At 38.3% G+C, this 19,292-nt stretch overlaps 2 protein-coding genes across 2 annotated transcripts; both read left to right on the plus strand.

Annotated features, from left to right (window-relative positions):
- Positions 1-473: 473 nt before the first annotated feature.
- Positions 474-8,347, plus strand: LOC106084559 (secretory carrier-associated membrane protein 1). The gene is made up of 6 exons (XM_013248313.2): positions 474-635; positions 830-1,060; positions 4,638-4,839; positions 4,921-5,050; positions 5,115-5,370; positions 7,181-8,347. The coding sequence occupies exons 1-6, from the start codon at positions 579-581 to the stop codon at positions 7,331-7,333; spliced, it is 1,029 nt and encodes a 342-aa protein (XP_013103767.1). The 5' UTR covers positions 474-578; the 3' UTR covers positions 7,334-8,347.
- Positions 8,348-18,174: 9,827 nt separating this feature from the next.
- LOC131996892 (uncharacterized) lies at positions 18,175-18,900 on the plus strand. Its single transcript, XM_059367078.1, has one exon. The coding sequence runs from the start codon at positions 18,175-18,177 to the stop codon at positions 18,898-18,900; it is 726 nt and encodes a 241-aa protein (XP_059223061.1).
- Positions 18,901-19,292: the final 392 nt, after the last annotated feature.

Consider the following 19,292-nt stretch of genomic DNA (forward strand, 5'->3'; position numbering starts at 1 on the left):
TCCATTCCACTGCATTTTCCTAAAAACTGCCGGTATTCACTTAGTGATTCAGTAAAAATCTAGTCCTGGGGCCTAATTCTCGCATCCGTTATCGAGACAAATGAAGTCAGTACTAGTTTTGATTAAAGTGACATTTTTACTGACGCAGCGACATGTCGCTACTATTTTGCTCATAGAAATCAGTACCACTTCTACGGAATGTGTTCGCATTTTCTTCATCGCCATTTTTTTATAATGCGCTTAGACAGTTGTTCGGTCGAAAAGTCGAACTCAGTACTAGGCTTAATGGAATAGTCATGAGCAATTTGCATTTGTACGTGTATCTAGTGGAGTCGCATAACACAGCCATTGTGTAAATCTAAGCCAATTGCCATTTGACACATGATGATGCAAAATTTATTTTATCGATTGAATACCTACAAAATCGACAACAATGTAATCGATGTGGAATGAAAGCAAATATTATCGACTGGAATCGAAATCGATTTCCCATTCACTACATCAAAAGCCTGAAAGCCTGTGATAAAAGATTAAAATTAATATATTAGCGATTAAAATTGCAAATTCTACCAATTAAAATGTCAGGCTTTGACGACAACCCCTTTGGTGAGCCAAACGTGGACAATCCTTTTGCGGTAAGACGTTTTCGAAATGCTTGATCATATTTTCTGATTGGAAAATATTTTTTTTGTACATACAATATATACGTGTGAGTATGTATTATTGACTCACTTTTCCATTATCGGGCGACATTCATGTATGTACAAGAAAAAATCCATGATGCCGTATGGAGAAATTAGCAGCGCTTTATATATAATTAATATTTCAGGATCCAGCCATACAGCAAGCCACACGCACAACAACCAATGTGCAGAATTCATTGGAGGACTATAATCCATTTGAACAGGAGCAAAACAAGCCTCAGCTACAAATCAACTCTTCAATAAATTCCAATGCTGCTGTAGTCCAACCACTATCGCAAAATATTCAGCCAGCGCAACAGCGCGCCCCCGCAGCCACACCTAGCACCAGCATCCAAATAACAACAGAAGAATTACAGGTGGGTAATATGATCCGAGTGTTTCTAATTTCGTAAACATATACCTATATGTCTTATCTACTTGAGATGTTAAGTAGCAATGCAAAATGCAGCGGCGGCGGCAATTTGTGAGACCTTTTAAGGTTTCTTGCCATGACGTGGTCATTAGAGTATTGCACTTCTGAAGTTGCGAAATTCTTGCAAGTTGTATTTGTAGGTTAAATACCTATCTACTTGGTGAAAAGATTTGTTCAAGGGGATTTAGCTAAAGAAAATGATCATGAAGCCTATGTAAACATAGTGTATGCTGGATGTTCTATTGTATTCGCTTGGAAGACAACCGTGGTACATTAGCTGGTATACTCCAATAAGAAATTCACTCAAGGAAAACTTAACGAAAATATTTTCTTGCTTTTTCTAATCCGAATCGAAGCATTTGGAATAGGATCAAAATTTGTTAGAAATTTTGACCCTATTCCGAATGGAATGCCTAAGGGGAAAGTTTTATATATCTCCTACTGCCTTCTAGCTCTAAAGTTGTGGAAGTTTTGGCCTGAAGACGACTCTATATTTTGTATATCGTTTTTTTTTATTATTATTTTGTTTTTATTAATCAAACATAGCCCATTTGGGCTGCACTTTGTTTGGTTTCTTACGGCCTGCTAACTTCAGAAGCACTAATACGACAATAGGTCGTTGGTAAACAAAACATTGCGATATGCGGGGTAAAAATTAATGAATTGGTAGTCCACTCAGCTATCGCATATTAATACAACAAAAACTTGGGCTATCGCGGTTAATGTATTAGACTCCCATCTTTTTGTTATAAATGATAAATTCTGTTATCTCGGCCATATCACTTCAAAGGTGGTGTAAGAAAAGATATCGTATTTATAGTATTTATGGCATAGGTCTAAACAAAAGGAGATGACCAAACAATCAAAAAAAAGTTTAAGGTTAAAAGTCGTCTTGAAATATGGTGTCGCAATTCAAATAGAAGCCTACAAGGCCGTAAGGTCTGATGGTGTATAGATGACCCTCCAAGGAACGGATATCCATCTACAAAAGTAGTTTGTATTCCAAGATTCACGTCTCGCTTGCCGTAACTGATTTGAGAATTTGACCTCTGCTTGTTGAATGGGGTTATAGTATGCTGAATGAAAGAATTACCAACGAAGTAGTAACCAAAGACTCGATTAGGAAGACAGTTACTAAAGAAAGGCCAAAGGAGTGGTTTAATGGCCCCTACAAAGTCTCTTTCCTCCCTTTTCCTTAGTGAAATGTTCTTGGTAAATTTGCATTGCACAAGGTCTCTTTGTATTAATGAAATTCTTTTGAGGAGAAGAGGGTAAGCTGAGGCACTGTACAATTGTACTGATATCTGGAATGATAAGTAGTAACACGAAGATGTGCGGATGTTACTTTGCCCCATGCCACTTAGGGCATAAGTGTTCAGTAACAAGAATATTCCTTAAATAGAGAAAGTCGAAAAGCTCCCGTTACTCCAATGCCAGAACGGTTTCTGCCACAATACTGGTAGATTTCCGGCATAATACTGTGCAAGACTGTAGAATGAAAGAAAGAAAGAAAGGAGGAACGGGGGAGAAGGAGGGAAAGTGGGAGAAGGGTAGAGAAGAGAACAACTATAACGAAAGAGCCAGGTAGGGTGGAGAAAACTGTCAACGGCGCGAGTTAACCTGCTCAGCAATTTCAGGCCCTTGCAGAAGTTCCGAATAGGGAGAGGGTTGTGTGTCTATGAAGATTACAGGCATGGAACGAGGTATTCACCCATAATCCAGTGGTTCCTCACAAAAAGTTCTCCACCGCCACTCCTTACAATCACAAACCCTGAAGCCCAGCACCGAATGACTATGAGCACCAAAAAAGTTGTAACGCGGAGTTCCGATTTGTGTGGTTTTCATCGTCATCATGAGAACCTCAGCTAAAAATGTATACTACTTCATTTACAGCTACTCCGTGTGGAGCTTTCCACTTTCAGCAACCTGTGGACGCGCCCAGTAGCCTTCAGCTGAGCTTTTAATAAGGAAAATGAACACAATGTAGAACATTGAGGTCCGTTCTATGTGGAGTTCATTGCTGTGACGAGAAGCTTTGCTGTGAGCTACTGGGTGCGTCCACAGGTTGCGGATAGTAGAATGCTCCATATGGAGTAGCTGCGACGGCAGTCGCGGATAATCAGCGGTATCGAACGGAGAGTCTCAATGTGTGGCCGGGCGGCATAGGGTCTTGCTTAAATACAGAGTGCGTGTGTCATTCGATATGACAAGTCGAGTTATTGGTGCGTTTAAATAACTAATGGACATATGTTCCTGCGGTGATCGGTCCAATGGACCGGAACGAGCTTGCTCACTTGGAACTTGACGAGGATTCCTAGGTCTACATACAAATGTGGCTACAATGACAACAAAAACAAACTCAGAAGTAGTCTGCCTCTCTAGGTACAGCGCGATGTCAAAAACCTGACAAGGCAATTATCAGTCAGGATCTCTTTCAGTAGCCTGTTGGCAGGCTTTCTGAGCGCCAGGATAACTACCGCCCTCTAAAAATCCGGGCCGACATGGCCTTCCGTCAACTCATAGGACTGTATTTACAGTTATTCCGTAGGTAGCTTCCAACTTTTCGCAAGCTGTGGACGCGCTCAGTAGTCTTCTTAGTTTCAACCTGTGTGGCGCTTTGGCAGAGATGATTAATATGCTATGACAGAACATTTGCCCCATTAGCCTAACGTACAATAGCTTTCTAAGCTCCTCGATCTTCTGCGCTCCTTCTTAAATCTCTGTCACCAAATTTCGAGGTGTCTCCCACCATCGGACTCTTGGTCGTCAAGGTTTGCGTGTACCACCGTGATCGCCTTCAAAAGATTTCATTGCTGAGGCTTCTTCATTCATTCTGAAAACATGACTTAGCCAACGCAACCGTTGTATTTTGATGTGTTTTACTATGCTATTGTCGTCATACAGCTCATACAGTTCGTAGTCCAACTATTTTACAAAGGATTTTTCTCTCAAACATTCCAAGTACTACCTCATCCTTTTTCGCAAGTACCCATGCTTTGGAACCCTACAACAGCACGGGTAGTATCAGTGTCTTGTATAGTGTAATCTTTCCCATGATCAAATGCCCCAAATACTTGGTGTCACATTTGACAGCTTTTACACATTCTCTACAATGCGTTTCTCCATGCGTAGGGAGACGCTGCAACTGAAGGTTACCAGCAACGACTTTTGCCGAAGCTGTGAGGACTTGGAATAAGAAGAGACTATAGAACATCTGCCGCGTGTACACTGGCAAATGGAAGTAGTTCCTCTTTAGGTTCTTTTTTCTTTGAGAACTTGTCTGATTTGGCGGATTTGAATATTAGCAAGTTGTTGGGCTTTTTAAAGCGGTCTGGATGGGTCAACGGTAGATCCTTTCGGCTTTCGACTTACATTGCATTGCATATGACCCATAACGCAATTTTATGGTGTTGGGTCTAAAAAAGTGGCATTCAGTCCAAAAAAAAAATAAAATTCAAAAGACATCTTATTATGTCCCTATATAAATCTATAAATACATCATTTATCATTTTTTATTTCAGCGCCGACAAGAAGAATTAGATAGAAAAGCGGCTGAGTTGGACAGACGAGAACAACAATTACATGGAAATGTGCCACAGTTGAATAATTGGCCTCCATTACCAGACAATTTCTGTGTTAAGCCATGTTTTTACCAAGATTTCAATTTAGAAATCCCTCCAGAATTTCAAAGACTTGTAAAACATTTGTATTACACATGGATGTGTAAGTAGAACATTTGTAGATTATTTTTTTTTTGCCTTCACGAAATGTTTAAATAATTTTAACAAAATCTCGTTTTTACAGTTTATACGTTGACCATGTGCGTTAATATCTTAGGTGGTCTCGCCCTTCTCATACACACCGGTGACTTTACCAACTTTGGACTGTCTATATTTTATACTTTGCTGTTTACGCCTGCATCGTATATATGCTGGTAAGTGTGATTGCTATTGGCAGATTTAGGCGGCAATGCGTTAAATTTTACTTACATTTTCCAGGTTCCGGCCAGCCTACAAAGCGTTTCGCAACGATTCAAGCTTTAACTTCATGGTTTTCTTCTTTGTTTATTTCTTCCAAACTATATTTTCGGTTTTCCAAGCCATTGGTTTTAACAAAACTGGCTATTGCGGTTTCATTGTAGCCATATCGCAGTTTGGCTCATCGGCAGCCGATATTTTTGTCGGTTTAATTTTGCTCTGCATTGCCTTCTGTTTTGCTGTAACTGCCGCAGCCAATATAATGATGATTACCAAGGTAAGATTAACAAGTAAAAAGGCGTTAAGTTCGGCCGGGCCGAACTTTGGATACCCACCACCTCGGGTATATACGTAAACCACCTTTCGTCAAAATCCGGTGAAAAATTCATACCTTATGCCCCATAGCAGCTATATCGAAATATGTTCCGATTTGGATCAAATACTAATATGTACCAGTCATTGTTCAATTGTGTAAAACAAAATATTGGTCTTTTTAGTAGCTACATCTAAAAATACAACGATCTTTACGATAAACGAGACGGATGTCGAAGAGCCTAATACAAGTGACTGTCCCAAATTTCGGTGAAATCGGACAATAAATGCGCCTTTTATGGCCCCAAAACTTTAAATCGAGAGATCGGTCTATATGGCAGCTATATCCTAATCTTTGCTGATCTGAGCCAAATTGAAGAAGAATGTCGAAGGGCCCAACACAACTCACTGGCCCAAATTTCAGCAAAATCGGATAATAAATGTGGCTTTTATGGGCCTAAGACCTAAAATCGACGGATCGGTCTATATGACAGCTATATCCAAATCTGAACCGATCTGAAGAAGGATGTCGAAGGGCCTAACACAACTCCCTGTCCCAAATTTCAGTAAAATCGGATAATAAATGTGGCTTTTATGGGCCTAAGACCCTAAATCGACGGATCGGTCTATATGGGGGCTATATCAAAATATAATCCGATATAGCCCATCTTCAAACTTAACCTGCTTATGGACAAAAAAAATCTGTGCAAAGTTTCAGCTCAATATCTCTATTTTCAAAGACTGTAGCGTGACTTCAATAGACAGACGGGCGGACTCACGGACGGAAATGGCTAGATCGTCTCAGACGGACGAACATGGCTAGATCGTCTTAGATTTTTACGCTGATCAAGAATATACATACTTTATAGGGTCGGAAACGGAAATTTCGATATGTTGCAAACGGAATAAAAATATGAATATACCCCATTCTTCGGTGGTGGGTATAAAAATGATACATGAAATTTAATGGATGTCAGATGTAAATTTCATGGCAAATTTATGTGGTGTGTTCAATAAAAGGGTAAATTAAATAAAACGCATATTAGAATTATTTTTATATCACACACTTGTCAAAGAGCAAAGGATCTGCAACAAAGTTTGTTTAAAAACAGGAATTGTCGTAAAGCAATTCAAATGTCAGTAAAAAAATTAAATATCGGTAGTATCGATAGTGTCATCGATATTTTGCAGGCCATTAGAGTGTTCGCGAACTCAATAATTTGCACAAACATTTACGGAAAGTCGTTGCTTTGTGAAAATATTTGAAAAGTTTTGCAAACGAGAGGTTGCAAATATCTGTTGGAGGTTTTTTCCCCAACAGAGATTTCTTACTCTTCTGCAAATTTTTACCAGCAAATTGTTACTGGATAAGTACGCAAACACACCTAATATGGCGCTGTAATTGCCAAACAAACAAAATACTTGTATTTATCGGGACCATAAGTTACTAACCGGCACCCATCTGCCGGTTAAGGTTTATCGTTAGGATAAGCAATTCTCTTTGTTGTTATCTTCTTTCTCGCATTTTCTCTGCTTATATATGCAAACGAATACACACACGCACACAAATTTCATTATGTGTGTGTTGGCAAAACGTCGATCAGCTTAATCGCAAGATGGCGGGTTGCACCATATGACTTATGGTTGTTGTTCAAATTAATTGTCTCTCCATGCGTATATTCATAAAACAAAAGAAGAATATCGATACGATTAATTGTAACCGGAGAATGAAAAGCACGGCCTTAATGTTTTGTTTTTTTTTTCCTTCATTGCAGATTCATTCAATATATCGTAGCTCCGGCGCCAGCATGGCTAAAGCTCAGGCTGAGTTTGCAACAGAATTTATGCGTAATCAACATGTGCAGGAAGCCACAACAAATGTCGTCAATAACGCCATTAATTCACAGTTCAATAATCGCCGGTATTAAACTGTTTAACAATTGGGAAAGAGAGAACGAAAGAGAGAGAGAAAGAGTGATGATAGACGTCCATGTATGCGAAAGAATTGAAGAGATAATGAACACACGCCCCTTAAGGTTACATTACAGACAGACGCCTTGCAATTAACACAATAATAAAAATCTAATAATAATAACACTATAAACGAAAGGAACAAAAAAAGTTTAATGTCAATAATGAAGCGTGGGAGATAAAAAGATAATGAAACAAAAAACTTCATAAATTTAATACTAATGATCAATGATAAATATGTATGTGAATGGTGGCGCGAACTCCGTTGAGATATGCTTTTTTCTGTTTGGTATATATGTTCAAGTTTTGTTCTGTTCAGTTACTTATATGATTATTATTATTGTAATTATTGTATTACTATTATGTATTACATATATACTTCTATATAAATTACATGCAAACATATGACATACATAATTACTCCTTATTGCTAATGTAAGTATTTCTTTGCAAATGAGATATCTAGATAAAGAGATTTAGGGATGTAAGTGTTCTCAATCACTAATAAAAACACATACACACATACATTCACTAAGAATAAAACACCAACCAACCAGGAACAACAACAACAACATCAACATACACATATGCTCTCGCTCACATTCTATTATAGTACAGGTATACATATAAAAATGTGAACGAACGTCCATTGCATTGTAAAAGTAAAAGTATATTATTATAAACACAAGTTTTAAACATCTACATATACCCCAAATCCCCTACCTACCTACCTACCTACCTATCTACCTATGAGTATATTTCAAAACATTCAAAATGAATCTATCTAATGATCTTGTGTAGTACCGTCGTATTCCCTTTTTTCCTTTATTGCGCTGTTCCTCACCAGCAGTGCAAGTAATATATGGAAAAAACAATTGATTTTATTATTACTTTACTTACTATTATTTTGTTATCTACATATATATGTAAGACATCTTATGTAATAAACACTATGTATGTATACATCAAAACTTGTATTATTTGTGGATGTAACAGAACCAAGGCCAAGCGGGGCGGTAGGAGCTGTGATCAGTTTTAGAGAAAAGACAAAATTTTAATTTCCATGATATTTTCTCTCAAGACAAAATTTTTATTAAATTTTCCCTTCAGACAAAATTTTCATGAAATTTTCTACAAAGACAACATTTCAAAGAAATTTTTTCTAAAAACAAAACTCCAAAGACAAAATTTCCATGAAATTTTCTTCAAAGACGAAAATTCCATGAAATTATATCTAAAGTCAATTTTGAGGAAATTTTCTCTAAAAACAAAATTTCCATGAAATTTTTTTAAGACAAAATTTCCATGAATTTTTTTTAAGACAAAATTTCCATGAAATTTTTTTAAGACAAAATTTCTATGTAATTTTCTCTAAAGACAAAATCTATAAAATTTTCTCTAAAGACAAAATCTCTATTAAATTTTCTCTAAAGACAAAATTTCTATGAAATTTTCTCTGAAGACACGGATGGATCAAAGCTAGAGGACAGAGTGGGCCTGGAGGTCTACATTGAGAACCCAGGGATACATAATGCGCTGAGCCATAGCGAAGGGGTAAAGGGGTAATAAAAGAGTAGACGATTTGGCAGAGGACTGCCCTCATTTATTGGTTAACCCGAAGACTTTCGGGTAGACGCAGTCCAATTTATTGGCGTGGGCGACGAACGCCGAAATATGGTTAAAATCGGTTCATAACCTGATATAGCTGCCATATAAACCGTTCTGGGATCTTAACTTCTTGAGAGCGCAATTATTATTCGAATTGGCTGGAATTTTGTACAACGGCTTCTCCCATGACCTTCAATATACGTGTTAAATATGGTTTGAAGCGGTCTATTGCCTGATACAGCTCCCATATAAACCGATCACCCTGTTGTACTTCTTGACCCCCCTAAAGGGCAGAATTCTTATTAGAATTGAAATTTTACACAATGACTTCTACTATGGTCTCCAACATTCACCTCAATTATGGTCAGAATCGGACCATAATTTGACATACCTTCAATAGCATAGCAATTTCGTTCTTTTATCTTTTAAAGGGTGATTTTTTTGAGGTTAGGATTTTCATGCATTAGTATTTGACAGATCACGTGGGATTTCAGACATGGTGTCAAAGAGAAAGATGCTCAGTATGCTTTGACATTTCATCATGAATAGACTTACTAACGAGCAACGCTTGCAAATCATTGAATTTTATTACCAAAATCAGTGTTCGGTTCGAAATGTGTTCATTCACCGTAACGTTGCGTCCAACAGCATCTTTGAAAAAATACGGTCCAATGATTCCACCAGCGTACAAACCACACCAAACAGTGCATTTTTCGGGATGCATGGGCAGTTCTTGAACGGCTTCTGGTTGCTCTTCACTCCAAATGCGGCAATTTTGCTTATTTACGTAGCCATTCAACCAGAAATGAGCCTCATCGCTGAACAAAATTTGTCAAAATTTGAACACATTTCGAACCGAACACTGATTTTGGTAATAAAATTCAATGATTTGCAAGCGTTGCTCGTTAGTAAGTCTATTCATGATGAAATGTCTTACGAAAAAAAAAATCCATGAAATTTTCAAGAAAATTTCTTTGTTCTCTGTTTTTTTCAAAATTGTCATGAAATTTTCGATAAATACAAATTTTCCATGAAATTTTCCCTAAAGACAATATTTCTACGATGCTTTTTCTTAACAGAAAGCTTTCTGTAAAGGCCAAATTTCTATTCAATTTTGTCTTGTTTTAGAAGAAATCTCATGAAAATGTTGTCTCTAGACAAAATTTTCGTGGAAATTTTGCCTCTAGAAAAATCGATGGAAATTTTGTCTAGAGGGAAAATATCATGAATATTTTGTCTTTAAAGAAAATTTCATGGAAATTTGATCTTTAGAAAAGATTTCATATAAATTTTGCCTTTAGAGAATTTATCAATTCTACAGTGCCGTTGTTCGACATATCACTTTGCAATTGTATCTCTCTACTGCAGGTTATCAATTCGTTAGTTTTGCCCCACAAAATTCCTTAGATACTTGTTTTTATATTACGTCTTTTTTATTTTTGTGTATTTTTTTCCGGTTACGTTCATATTTTTTTTCTTTCAATTTGCTTACGTCATTAGGTACTTTATATTAATTATGCAACCGTATGATACTACTTAAGTATTATTTATATTTACCGAACTCCTTGAAAATACAGCTTTATTTAAAAAATTGTTGAATGTCGAACAACGCTTGAATGCACCGTTCAAGTATCGTTGGTTGCTGATGCACACACGAAAAAAGGGAATACCGCAAGTAAAGACACCCTTTTGTGGTTGCTAACAATTTTGAAGGGGATTTGTGGAGCCCATGCAATGACAACTGTTATTGCATAGAGTTCCTCAATACATTTTCTATAAGAGGCAACACTTGTTGCAACAGAGAGGGGTGAGGGGGAAAGAATTGAGTGTGAATGTAAGTCCAATAACATTTTAATGACGGCTAAAAATATGACCAAAAATTGAAACATCAAACTTTGGGCTTTGGTACAAGCTCGCAAGCCTGTAGGAGGGGGAAAAAGGAAATCTGGTTACAGATAAAATTTGTTGCTGTTGCGGGACACCCTAGTATACCACGTGCCAGAGGAAAAAAAAAATTGGCGTGGATGTCCCCTATAAAGAGGCCTTTACGTCTGCGTGGCGGCCGACTTCCACGTCACACTCCCCACTCCTAGTGCCTTCCTGCGACAGGAGGAGTTGGGATTAACTTGGGCACACCGTTCGGCAGACCAGCGACAGCAATGTGAACGTGTGGTCTGCCATGCGCAAGTTTTTTTTTTGTTTTCAGTTGTTCTTATTGTCCCTCGTTGGAATGGTCAATTACTGGATCCCATTCTTACAGGCTGGGGGAAGCGGTGTTTATTTCACGGCGGCTTCCCCGGGCAAACGTTGGAGAACTGGGGCTGCCTTTTTTATATGTGGCCCGATGGCTAACCCCAGCTCTGCGAGGGGGAACCTGCCGAGAGATTGCAGACCTGATGCAAGTGATTGTCAGGATTTATGAAATACATCCATACCCAAGAGGATGGGTTTCATAAACCTGCAATCACGGCATCAAGCAGGCCACCGTAGCATGTTTCCCGGTACCTGAAAATAGAGGAAGAAAGGAATATTAATAAATAATTGCGGAGAAATGATGGAACGATATTACCTTATGGCCTTCTACCAAGAGCCACGAAGTAAACAGATGGGTTTCGCCCAGCTGACGCGTAGAGTTGCCATTGCGTATGTTATTTGCCATTGCATATGGCGAATTACTACACTGGGTGAGATTGTTGTTGGGCGGCTATACGACGATAAAGCGGTTTTCATTCATATAAAGTAGCCGCTCCAAACGAAAAGATTTAAGAGAATTTAAATGTTAGCTATTGGGTTACAAATGTTCTAAAACCGGAGTTAATGCATAAAATCAATATGGCTATTAACTCAAGATGGCTAATTTTTATGATTGAGTGAGAACAAAGTAATAAAAGAGGGTTAATTAGGCATTTTGAGGTCAGTTGAAAAGAAAAGTGCATGACATTATATCTGAGAGATGTGTATTTAAATTTGAATTGCAAAGTAATAATAAGGAAGAGAAAATTCCAGTGGGTGTTTTGTGTGTCGACATAAGTCGTTTTGCTGTTTTAATCGAGACTGTGAGAAATAAATAAAGATACCAAATAAGATAAAATAAAGCCTCCTGGACGAGAGGAGGCGAAATTTTTGTTGGTGCAAGTGGCTGGGTTAAGGCTAAAGTGAATTCCCCCCGATTCAGAAACACACATTGAACGGTGATTACCGCAAACGCCACCGTTTCATCTGGTGGTTATAAAGGTAGGCCGCTTTTTAGTTTATTGTGCCCAAAAGAGGGCGAGAGAGGAAATTCCGTCCGTTGTTGTCCAGACCGAGAGGTTTGGTTGGATGAAAAATCGTTGGTCAACGTTAATCCAGAGGTGCACAATTGTTGCCATCAGGCTATCCAAATTAGGGGAACTATCCCAGTTATCTCTGGAAAGCGGAATCTTTGCTTGTATTCGGCCGTACACTTTTGTTTTGGTGATGGAAAAAGGTACCACCAGTTGAACACCTCCAACGACTTTGAATTTGAAATTATATGAAGTCACGCACACATACTAACCTTTACTTTGAAAAGGCGAATTCGACTGATGACGAAACGTTTTATTCTCCTCCCGAAATAGATGATACCGAAAGATTAAAACCTTGGGGTTATAATGCAATAGTAATCAAACTTTTCATTACCTTTTTTTATGTATGTGGATATTGACATGATTATTATATTTTGATTTTCTAACTACCTTCTACTTTATTTTTACCATCATATTTATTTCTTACATTATTATTTATTGACCATTTTTTTTATATTTTTTTCATATATCCTAAGTTTTAGCTTACGTTTTTTTTTACTTGTTTTTATGTGATAGAATTTGCAAAACGTTCATGAGTACGCGTTTGTAGGGTGTCTATTCCCAACAGTGTGTCCCTTCTAAGAGAGCTCCCTTAGGTAGGCCAGGCTTAACCGTTTTTATTTATATTAATTTGATTATCCTTCTTTGCAAGTTCTAGTGTTCAGTGTTCGTTTCATGTAACCAGAAAGTTAAAAATTAGAAGATTAAGTTAATTGATTTAATGCTATAATTTAGTTAAAACTCAGTACTGTCAGTTTATTGTTGATGATTTTGATAAAAGAAAGACAGGAATCTTAATACGAATTGCGTTAGTTTTAGGCCTTTATATTTTAAATAAAATTTATGATGTTGTGACTTGTTTAAAAAAAAAGAAATATGTTGTGCTAAATTGTGGATATAAGGGGGGTGTCAACGTGAGGTAGGTGTGGTGGCTTGAGCGGGATACAGGGATCATGTTTGAAGAAGGGGATGTCCACATGACCATGGTAGGGCAGGGCGACTGGAGGTTTCCATCTACCTCCCACTTAGGAAGAAATCTGTGCTTGTGTGTTAGTGTTGTCTAGTTTGTTAGAACATTTTTATTTATTGATACGACCCCGGGGCGAAAGATGATGGGATGGGACCTCCCCCTGATAAGGCGACGAAATCTAGCCGGTGCCCAAATCATTTTTGGCCGCAAATAGGGGCCTCGTAACAATATGGCGCCCAATGGAAGATTTTCAGCATTTTTGTCAAATGTTGTGTTAATTATGTTTGTGTAGGTCACCAAAGCACAAAGTAATAGCCCATTTCAATTAAAGAAATAGACCAACACTGAACCCTGATTGGAAAGTGGAGAGGTTCGAAAGCTTCGTAACCGTTTTGGAAATTTCAAAAGTCCGTTGTACGAAGAGCCGATACTTCAAAACTGGAAATGAAGGAGGACGTGAATAATCCAACAACCGGAGGATTTAGTGGCATACTTTTTTATGTGAAAATGTATTTTGCACTAAGCATACTGTGTCGTTATTTTTGTGTAGTGTTAGTTACAGTTTAATGTTGTGTCCAGATCTATGTTAGACCTGATAGCCGCTCTATATAGGATTTAGAGGTCCGTTGTATCAGGCAAATAGGTATGAAATTGGCATCATTTGCAAGATATTGGTGTCGAAAGCACGAAAAAAAAAAAAATTTTGTTTTGTTTTAATTTTGATTTCCCAGATTTCAGACTGGTGCTCGAAAGAGAGTCAATAATATAACCCGTACCCACCACTACTCACGTAAAACCCCCGAATATAATATATGTGTTCTAGATAAGAGAAAAATAAATACTCTAAATAAACTAATAATTTAATATAGGCGTTAAAATTATTGTCCAATTAGAGAAAGGTTATGAGCATTCAGACTCGATCCCAGGCGAAAAAGAGAAAAATTCCTGAAAGTTTTGATGCAAATAATTCATTTATAGAAAGTGAAGAGAAAAGAAGTAGATACGTTACCGATATGTCTGTTGGAAACCAGGCTAGTACAAGCCAAATCACCGATTTGTCTGGGACAATAAGATCGGGGACAGGCAACAACAATACATCGGGTCCATCAGCTGGTGGGACACCGATTGGAGGGGCCAGGTCTGAACCGCCAGGAAATGGTAATGTAGAGGTCCTTAGGCAACAAAGAGCCCTCGAAAACAATGTTTGTATGATCCAGAATGAATTAGGTGGTTTGAAGAATACAATAGGACAGTTATCAGAGGCTGTAAAAAGGTTAACTGAACTTACCTTGAATCGGAATGTACCCAGTTCACCGGCATCTAATTCTGGCTTAGGGGGCTTGGACAATTTGTCTGCACCAGAAACAGGAAATAATGGCAACCGCCCAACCAATGGCAATTCTGTGGCAGGTTCAGTATGTAGTCATTTTCCGAATGATACACTGAGGGAAAATAAGCGTGTGCGAATAGACAAGTTGGGACTAAGGTTTGATGGCATTTCAGGGGGTATTTCCGTTGAAGAGTTCGTGTATCGTCTTGAATACTTTCAGGGACAGTACCATATTCCATGGGCAGAGATATTAAGGGATTTTTCTTTAATAGTATCCGGTCCAGCCGAGTCATGGTATTGGCTATCCCTGAAAACGAATAAGTTTTCGGATTGGCCCAGTTTGAAGCATAGTTTGTTAAGCCAATATCAATCCACCAGATCCAATTTTGAAATAGTGACAGAATTAGCTCAGCGTAAACAACAACCAAATGAGTCTATTGATACATTTTTCCATATTATGGGCCAGATTAGGGCTAAGTTAGTCCAACCTATATCCGAATATGATATGATGAAGATATTAAAGAAAAATGTTAAAGAGAGTGTAGCGAGAATTATTTACCCCATTCAAGTTTCGTCCGTTGAACAGCTGAGAATAGAGTGCAATGAAGCGGAGAAGAATTTTCCAAGAAGGGAAATAAGACCTGTACTTCCATCTCGTCCAATTCGTCAGGTCAGCGAAATATACGCGGAAGGTTCATCCGAATGTGACCACGAATCTTCTAAATGTGAGGAAGTATCCGCCATACAGTTCATCCGAAAAACGAAACCAACTTTATTATGTTGGAATTGCCAGAAACAAGGCCACACTTTCAGAAACTGCGACTCCACAGAAAGAAATTTGTTTTGCTACCGTTGTGGAAAACCTGGGACTATTTCTCCCAAATGCCCGTCCTGTAAACAGGGAAACCTGAATCAGGGCGTGGAGTATGCCGGGGGGCCACGTCCAATCCTGAATTCCCCCAGATCAGAGAAATAGCATCATCATCTAAAAATAGAAATAAGAATGAAATAATAAATAACATTTTTAAAGCAAATGAATTAAATTTTAAACCTGAATTAAGACATTATATACCACTAGAAACTCGAGAGAAAAATTATAACGAGATTAGATCACGCATATTTGAATTGGATTCTGTAACTGCGAATAAAAGAAACCCGCCTAAAGTGCGCGTAAAATTTGAGAAAAAAAGAAAGATTTTCAAGAATGTATTAGAGTCAATCAAACATGTAAGTCAAAATATGGACCCCAGACCTTACGCAGAGGTGGAGGTTCAAGGCATTAAACTTAAAGGCCTTTTAGATTCCGGCGCCTCAGTCAGTGTATTAGGGAAGGGTTGCCGAGAGTTCATAGAGAAATTAAGCTTGGACATAAAGAAATTGTTTTCGAATGTTCGAACTGCCGGTGGAAAAGAGTACAGAGTACTAGGAAAGATTAAATTAGAAATCCTATATAAAGAGGAAAAACATGAACTTGAACTTTATCTATGCCCAGATTTGGATCAGGAGTTATATCTCGGAATTGATTTCTGGAAACTATTTCGGCTGGCTCCGGATATTATTAAAGTCGCTCAAATCGACATCGATAAGGTCCAAAGGGATTTGATAGAGGAGGGAGAGGTGTATAAACTGAATCCCCATGTATTGAGTGATGATCAGAACGAACGATTGAAGGAGGTAGTAGCTAAGTTCGATACCTTTGAGGAAAAGGGCCTTGGTCAGACCAGCCTGGAAAAACATTCAATTCAATTGATTGAGGGTGCTGCACCATTTAAGGATAGATATTATCCCATGTCTCCAGCGGTACAGGCTCTTGTTTATGATGAGGTAGATACTATGCTCCGTCTGAAGGTTATTGAGGAGAGCAACAGTCCTTGGAGCAACAGGACCACTATTGTAAGGAAACCTGGAAAAAATCGATTTTGCTTAGACGCCCGGAAATTAAATAAATTAACTGTGAAGGACGCATATCCCCTTCAAAATATTGATGGCATTCTAAGCCGAATCGATGAGACATATTATATAAGCAGTGTGGATCTAAAGTATGCCTTTTGGCAAATTGAACTTGACGAGGAAAGTAAGCCATACACAGCGTTTACGGTGCCTGGACGTCCTCTATACCAGTTCAGAGTGATGCCATTCGGTTTATGTAACGCGGCCCAACGCTTGTGTAGGCTTATGGACCGAGTTATTCCACAGCGCCTCAAGGAAAATGTTTTTATATACTTGGACGATTTATTGATAATTTCTAGCGATTTCAATGAGCATTTAAGACTGTTGGAGGAAGTAGCTAAGTGTCTTAAAGAGGCTAATTTAACAATTGGGTTAAAAAAGTCTCAATTCTGTTTCCAGGAGCTCAAGTATCTAGGTTTTATAATTGGAAATGGCATGCTTAAGACGAACCCCGATAAGGTACAAGCGATTCGGATGATCAAGATACCGAGAAGCCCCAGGGAAGTCAGGAGCTTTTTGGGTACGGCGGGCTGGTACAGACGGTTTATTAAGGACTTTGCTTCAATATCAGCACCGTTAACCGACACTCTCAAGAAGGCAAAGAAGTTTGAAATGACTGGAAAGGCCATTGAGGCATTTGAGAGTTTAAAGAAGGCTTTGACGTCTGCACCAGTTTTGCGCCACCCTGACTTTTCGAAAAGATTTTTTATACAATGCGATGCATCGGAGCATGGTATCGGCGCCGTTCTCTATCAATTGAATGACCAGAAGGAGGAGCACCCTATAGCGTTCTATTCGCAGAAATTGAACGCATGCCAACGGAATTATAGCGTAACGGAGAAGGAGTGCCTAGCGGCGGTGATGGCTATCAAGAAATTTAGACCCTATGTGGAGATGATGCCATTCACCGTCATAACTGACCACGCCAGTCTTAAATGGTTGATGACCCTAAAGGATCTTAGTGGTCGACTGGCGCGCTGGTCACTCCAACTCCAACCATTTGATTTTGAGATCGAACATAGAAAGGGTTCAGATAATGTTGTTGCGGATATGTTGTCCAGGGCGCCCCAAGATATCATGATTGAAGAGATATCAGAAGAACTTCTTGATTTTGAGACAACAGAATTCGAAAGCGAGGAATACCTCGACCTCATAAAGACCATAACCGAAAACAAGGATAAACTTCCAGATTTGAAAATTGATGATGGATACGTTTATAAGAGAACCATTTTTGACCAGGAACTGGAACAGGAATGTAAGTGGAAGTTATGGATCCCGTCCGGTATTGCCCATGCTATTATTGAAAAAGCCCATAATACTCTAACAACCGCTCATGGTGGAGTCACGAAGACGCTAGAAAGAGTCAGAAGGTTTTTCTATTGGCCACATATGGCGAGCCAAGTTAAACGATTTGTCAAGAATTGTCAGGTCTGTAAGGAGACGAAGCCCTGTAATCAGAATTTGAGACCCAGTATTGGACAAGAAGTGATTACGGATAGGCCATTTCAAAAGCTTTAGATTGATTTCTTGGGGAAGTACCCGCGATCTAAGAATGGTAATGCGTACATCTTTATCGTTGTGGATCACTTCACCAAATTCACTTTCTTGAAGGCTATGCGTGATGCTACTGCTGCCAATGTTATTCGATTTTTAATAAGTGAAATTTTTCATAAATTTGGTGTACCGGAGGTGATCCACAGCGATAATGGTGCTCAATTCATATCCAAAAGTTTTCAAGATATGATATCTGCTTATAAAATAACGCATATGAGAACCGCAGTGTACTCACCCCAATCCAATGCTTCCGAACGTGTAAATCGGTCTGTCATATCGGCCATAAGGACATATTTGAATGAAGACCATCGAGATTGGGATCTCTACTTATCGGAGATCGAGTGCGCTCTTAGAACATCAGTCCATTCGGCAACTGGAGTAACCCCTTTCTTTTCATTATTCGGTTACGAGATGCATTCTAATGGCACGGACTATAAGTTGGCACGGAAATTGCTATCCATGTCCGATCATGAGATATCTGATTTACAGCGACCGGATAAATTGGAAATGATCAGAGAGAAGGTGAAAAGGAAAACGCATGAGGCATATGAAAGAAGTTCTGAGAGGTATAATAAACGAGCACGCGTCGTTAGATTCCTACCCGGTCAAGAAGTATATCGCCGTAATACTGTTTCGTCTGATTTTGCTAAAGATCGTAATGCCAAATTTTGTAAGAAGTTTTTGAAGTGTCGAATCGTTAGACCTGTCGGCAATAACATGTATGAACTTGAAACATTACAAGGCAAGACGTTAGGTACGTATCATGTTAAAGATATTCAAATATAGTGCAATATAGGTTTAGTATTGATGACTACAAACTGTGATATTAGGTTAAGAATACAAATAGCTTTAAAGATTGACAAATTTTGATTTTATGTTGTATTCGTCCTAATATTACTTTTATATAAACCTATAGTGCAATATTAAAAGATATCTGTGTACATAAATTGAGTACCTGATTATTCTAGTCGATTATTTCTTCCTTTATACGTTTGTTTTGTCCGACTTTTACAAATTTTCGTGATTATACAATTCGTTTTTAATTATACACCTTTTTTCCGTAATTATACATTTTTTGTAATTATACAACTACGTTAGTAATTATACCCCGATTTGTTTTCGCGATCCTAATTCAATTCATTGACTTTAATTTTTTTATGCCAATCCTTACCCCAAAC

The sequence above is a fragment of the Stomoxys calcitrans genome, chromosome 4, assembly GCF_963082655.1.
Source record: "Stomoxys calcitrans chromosome 4, idStoCalc2.1, whole genome shotgun sequence".
Lineage (NCBI taxonomy): Eukaryota > Metazoa > Arthropoda > Insecta > Diptera > Muscidae > Stomoxys > Stomoxys calcitrans.

Coding starts and splice junctions, on each gene's coding strand:
- LOC106084559 (XM_013248313.2), top strand. CDS start 579: ATGTCAGGCTTTGACGACAACCCCTTTGGTGAGCCAAACGTGGACAAT. Junction 636..829: donor ACGTGGACAATCCTTTTGCG/GTAAGACGTTTT, acceptor TTAATATTTCAG/GATCCAGCCATACAGCAAGC. Junction 5,051..5,114: donor CCTGCATCGTATATATGCTG/GTAAGTGTGATT, acceptor TACATTTTCCAG/GTTCCGGCCAGCCTACAAAG.
- LOC131996892 (XM_059367078.1), top strand. CDS start 18,175: ATGCGTGATGCTACTGCTGCCAATGTTATTCGATTTTTAATAAGTGAA.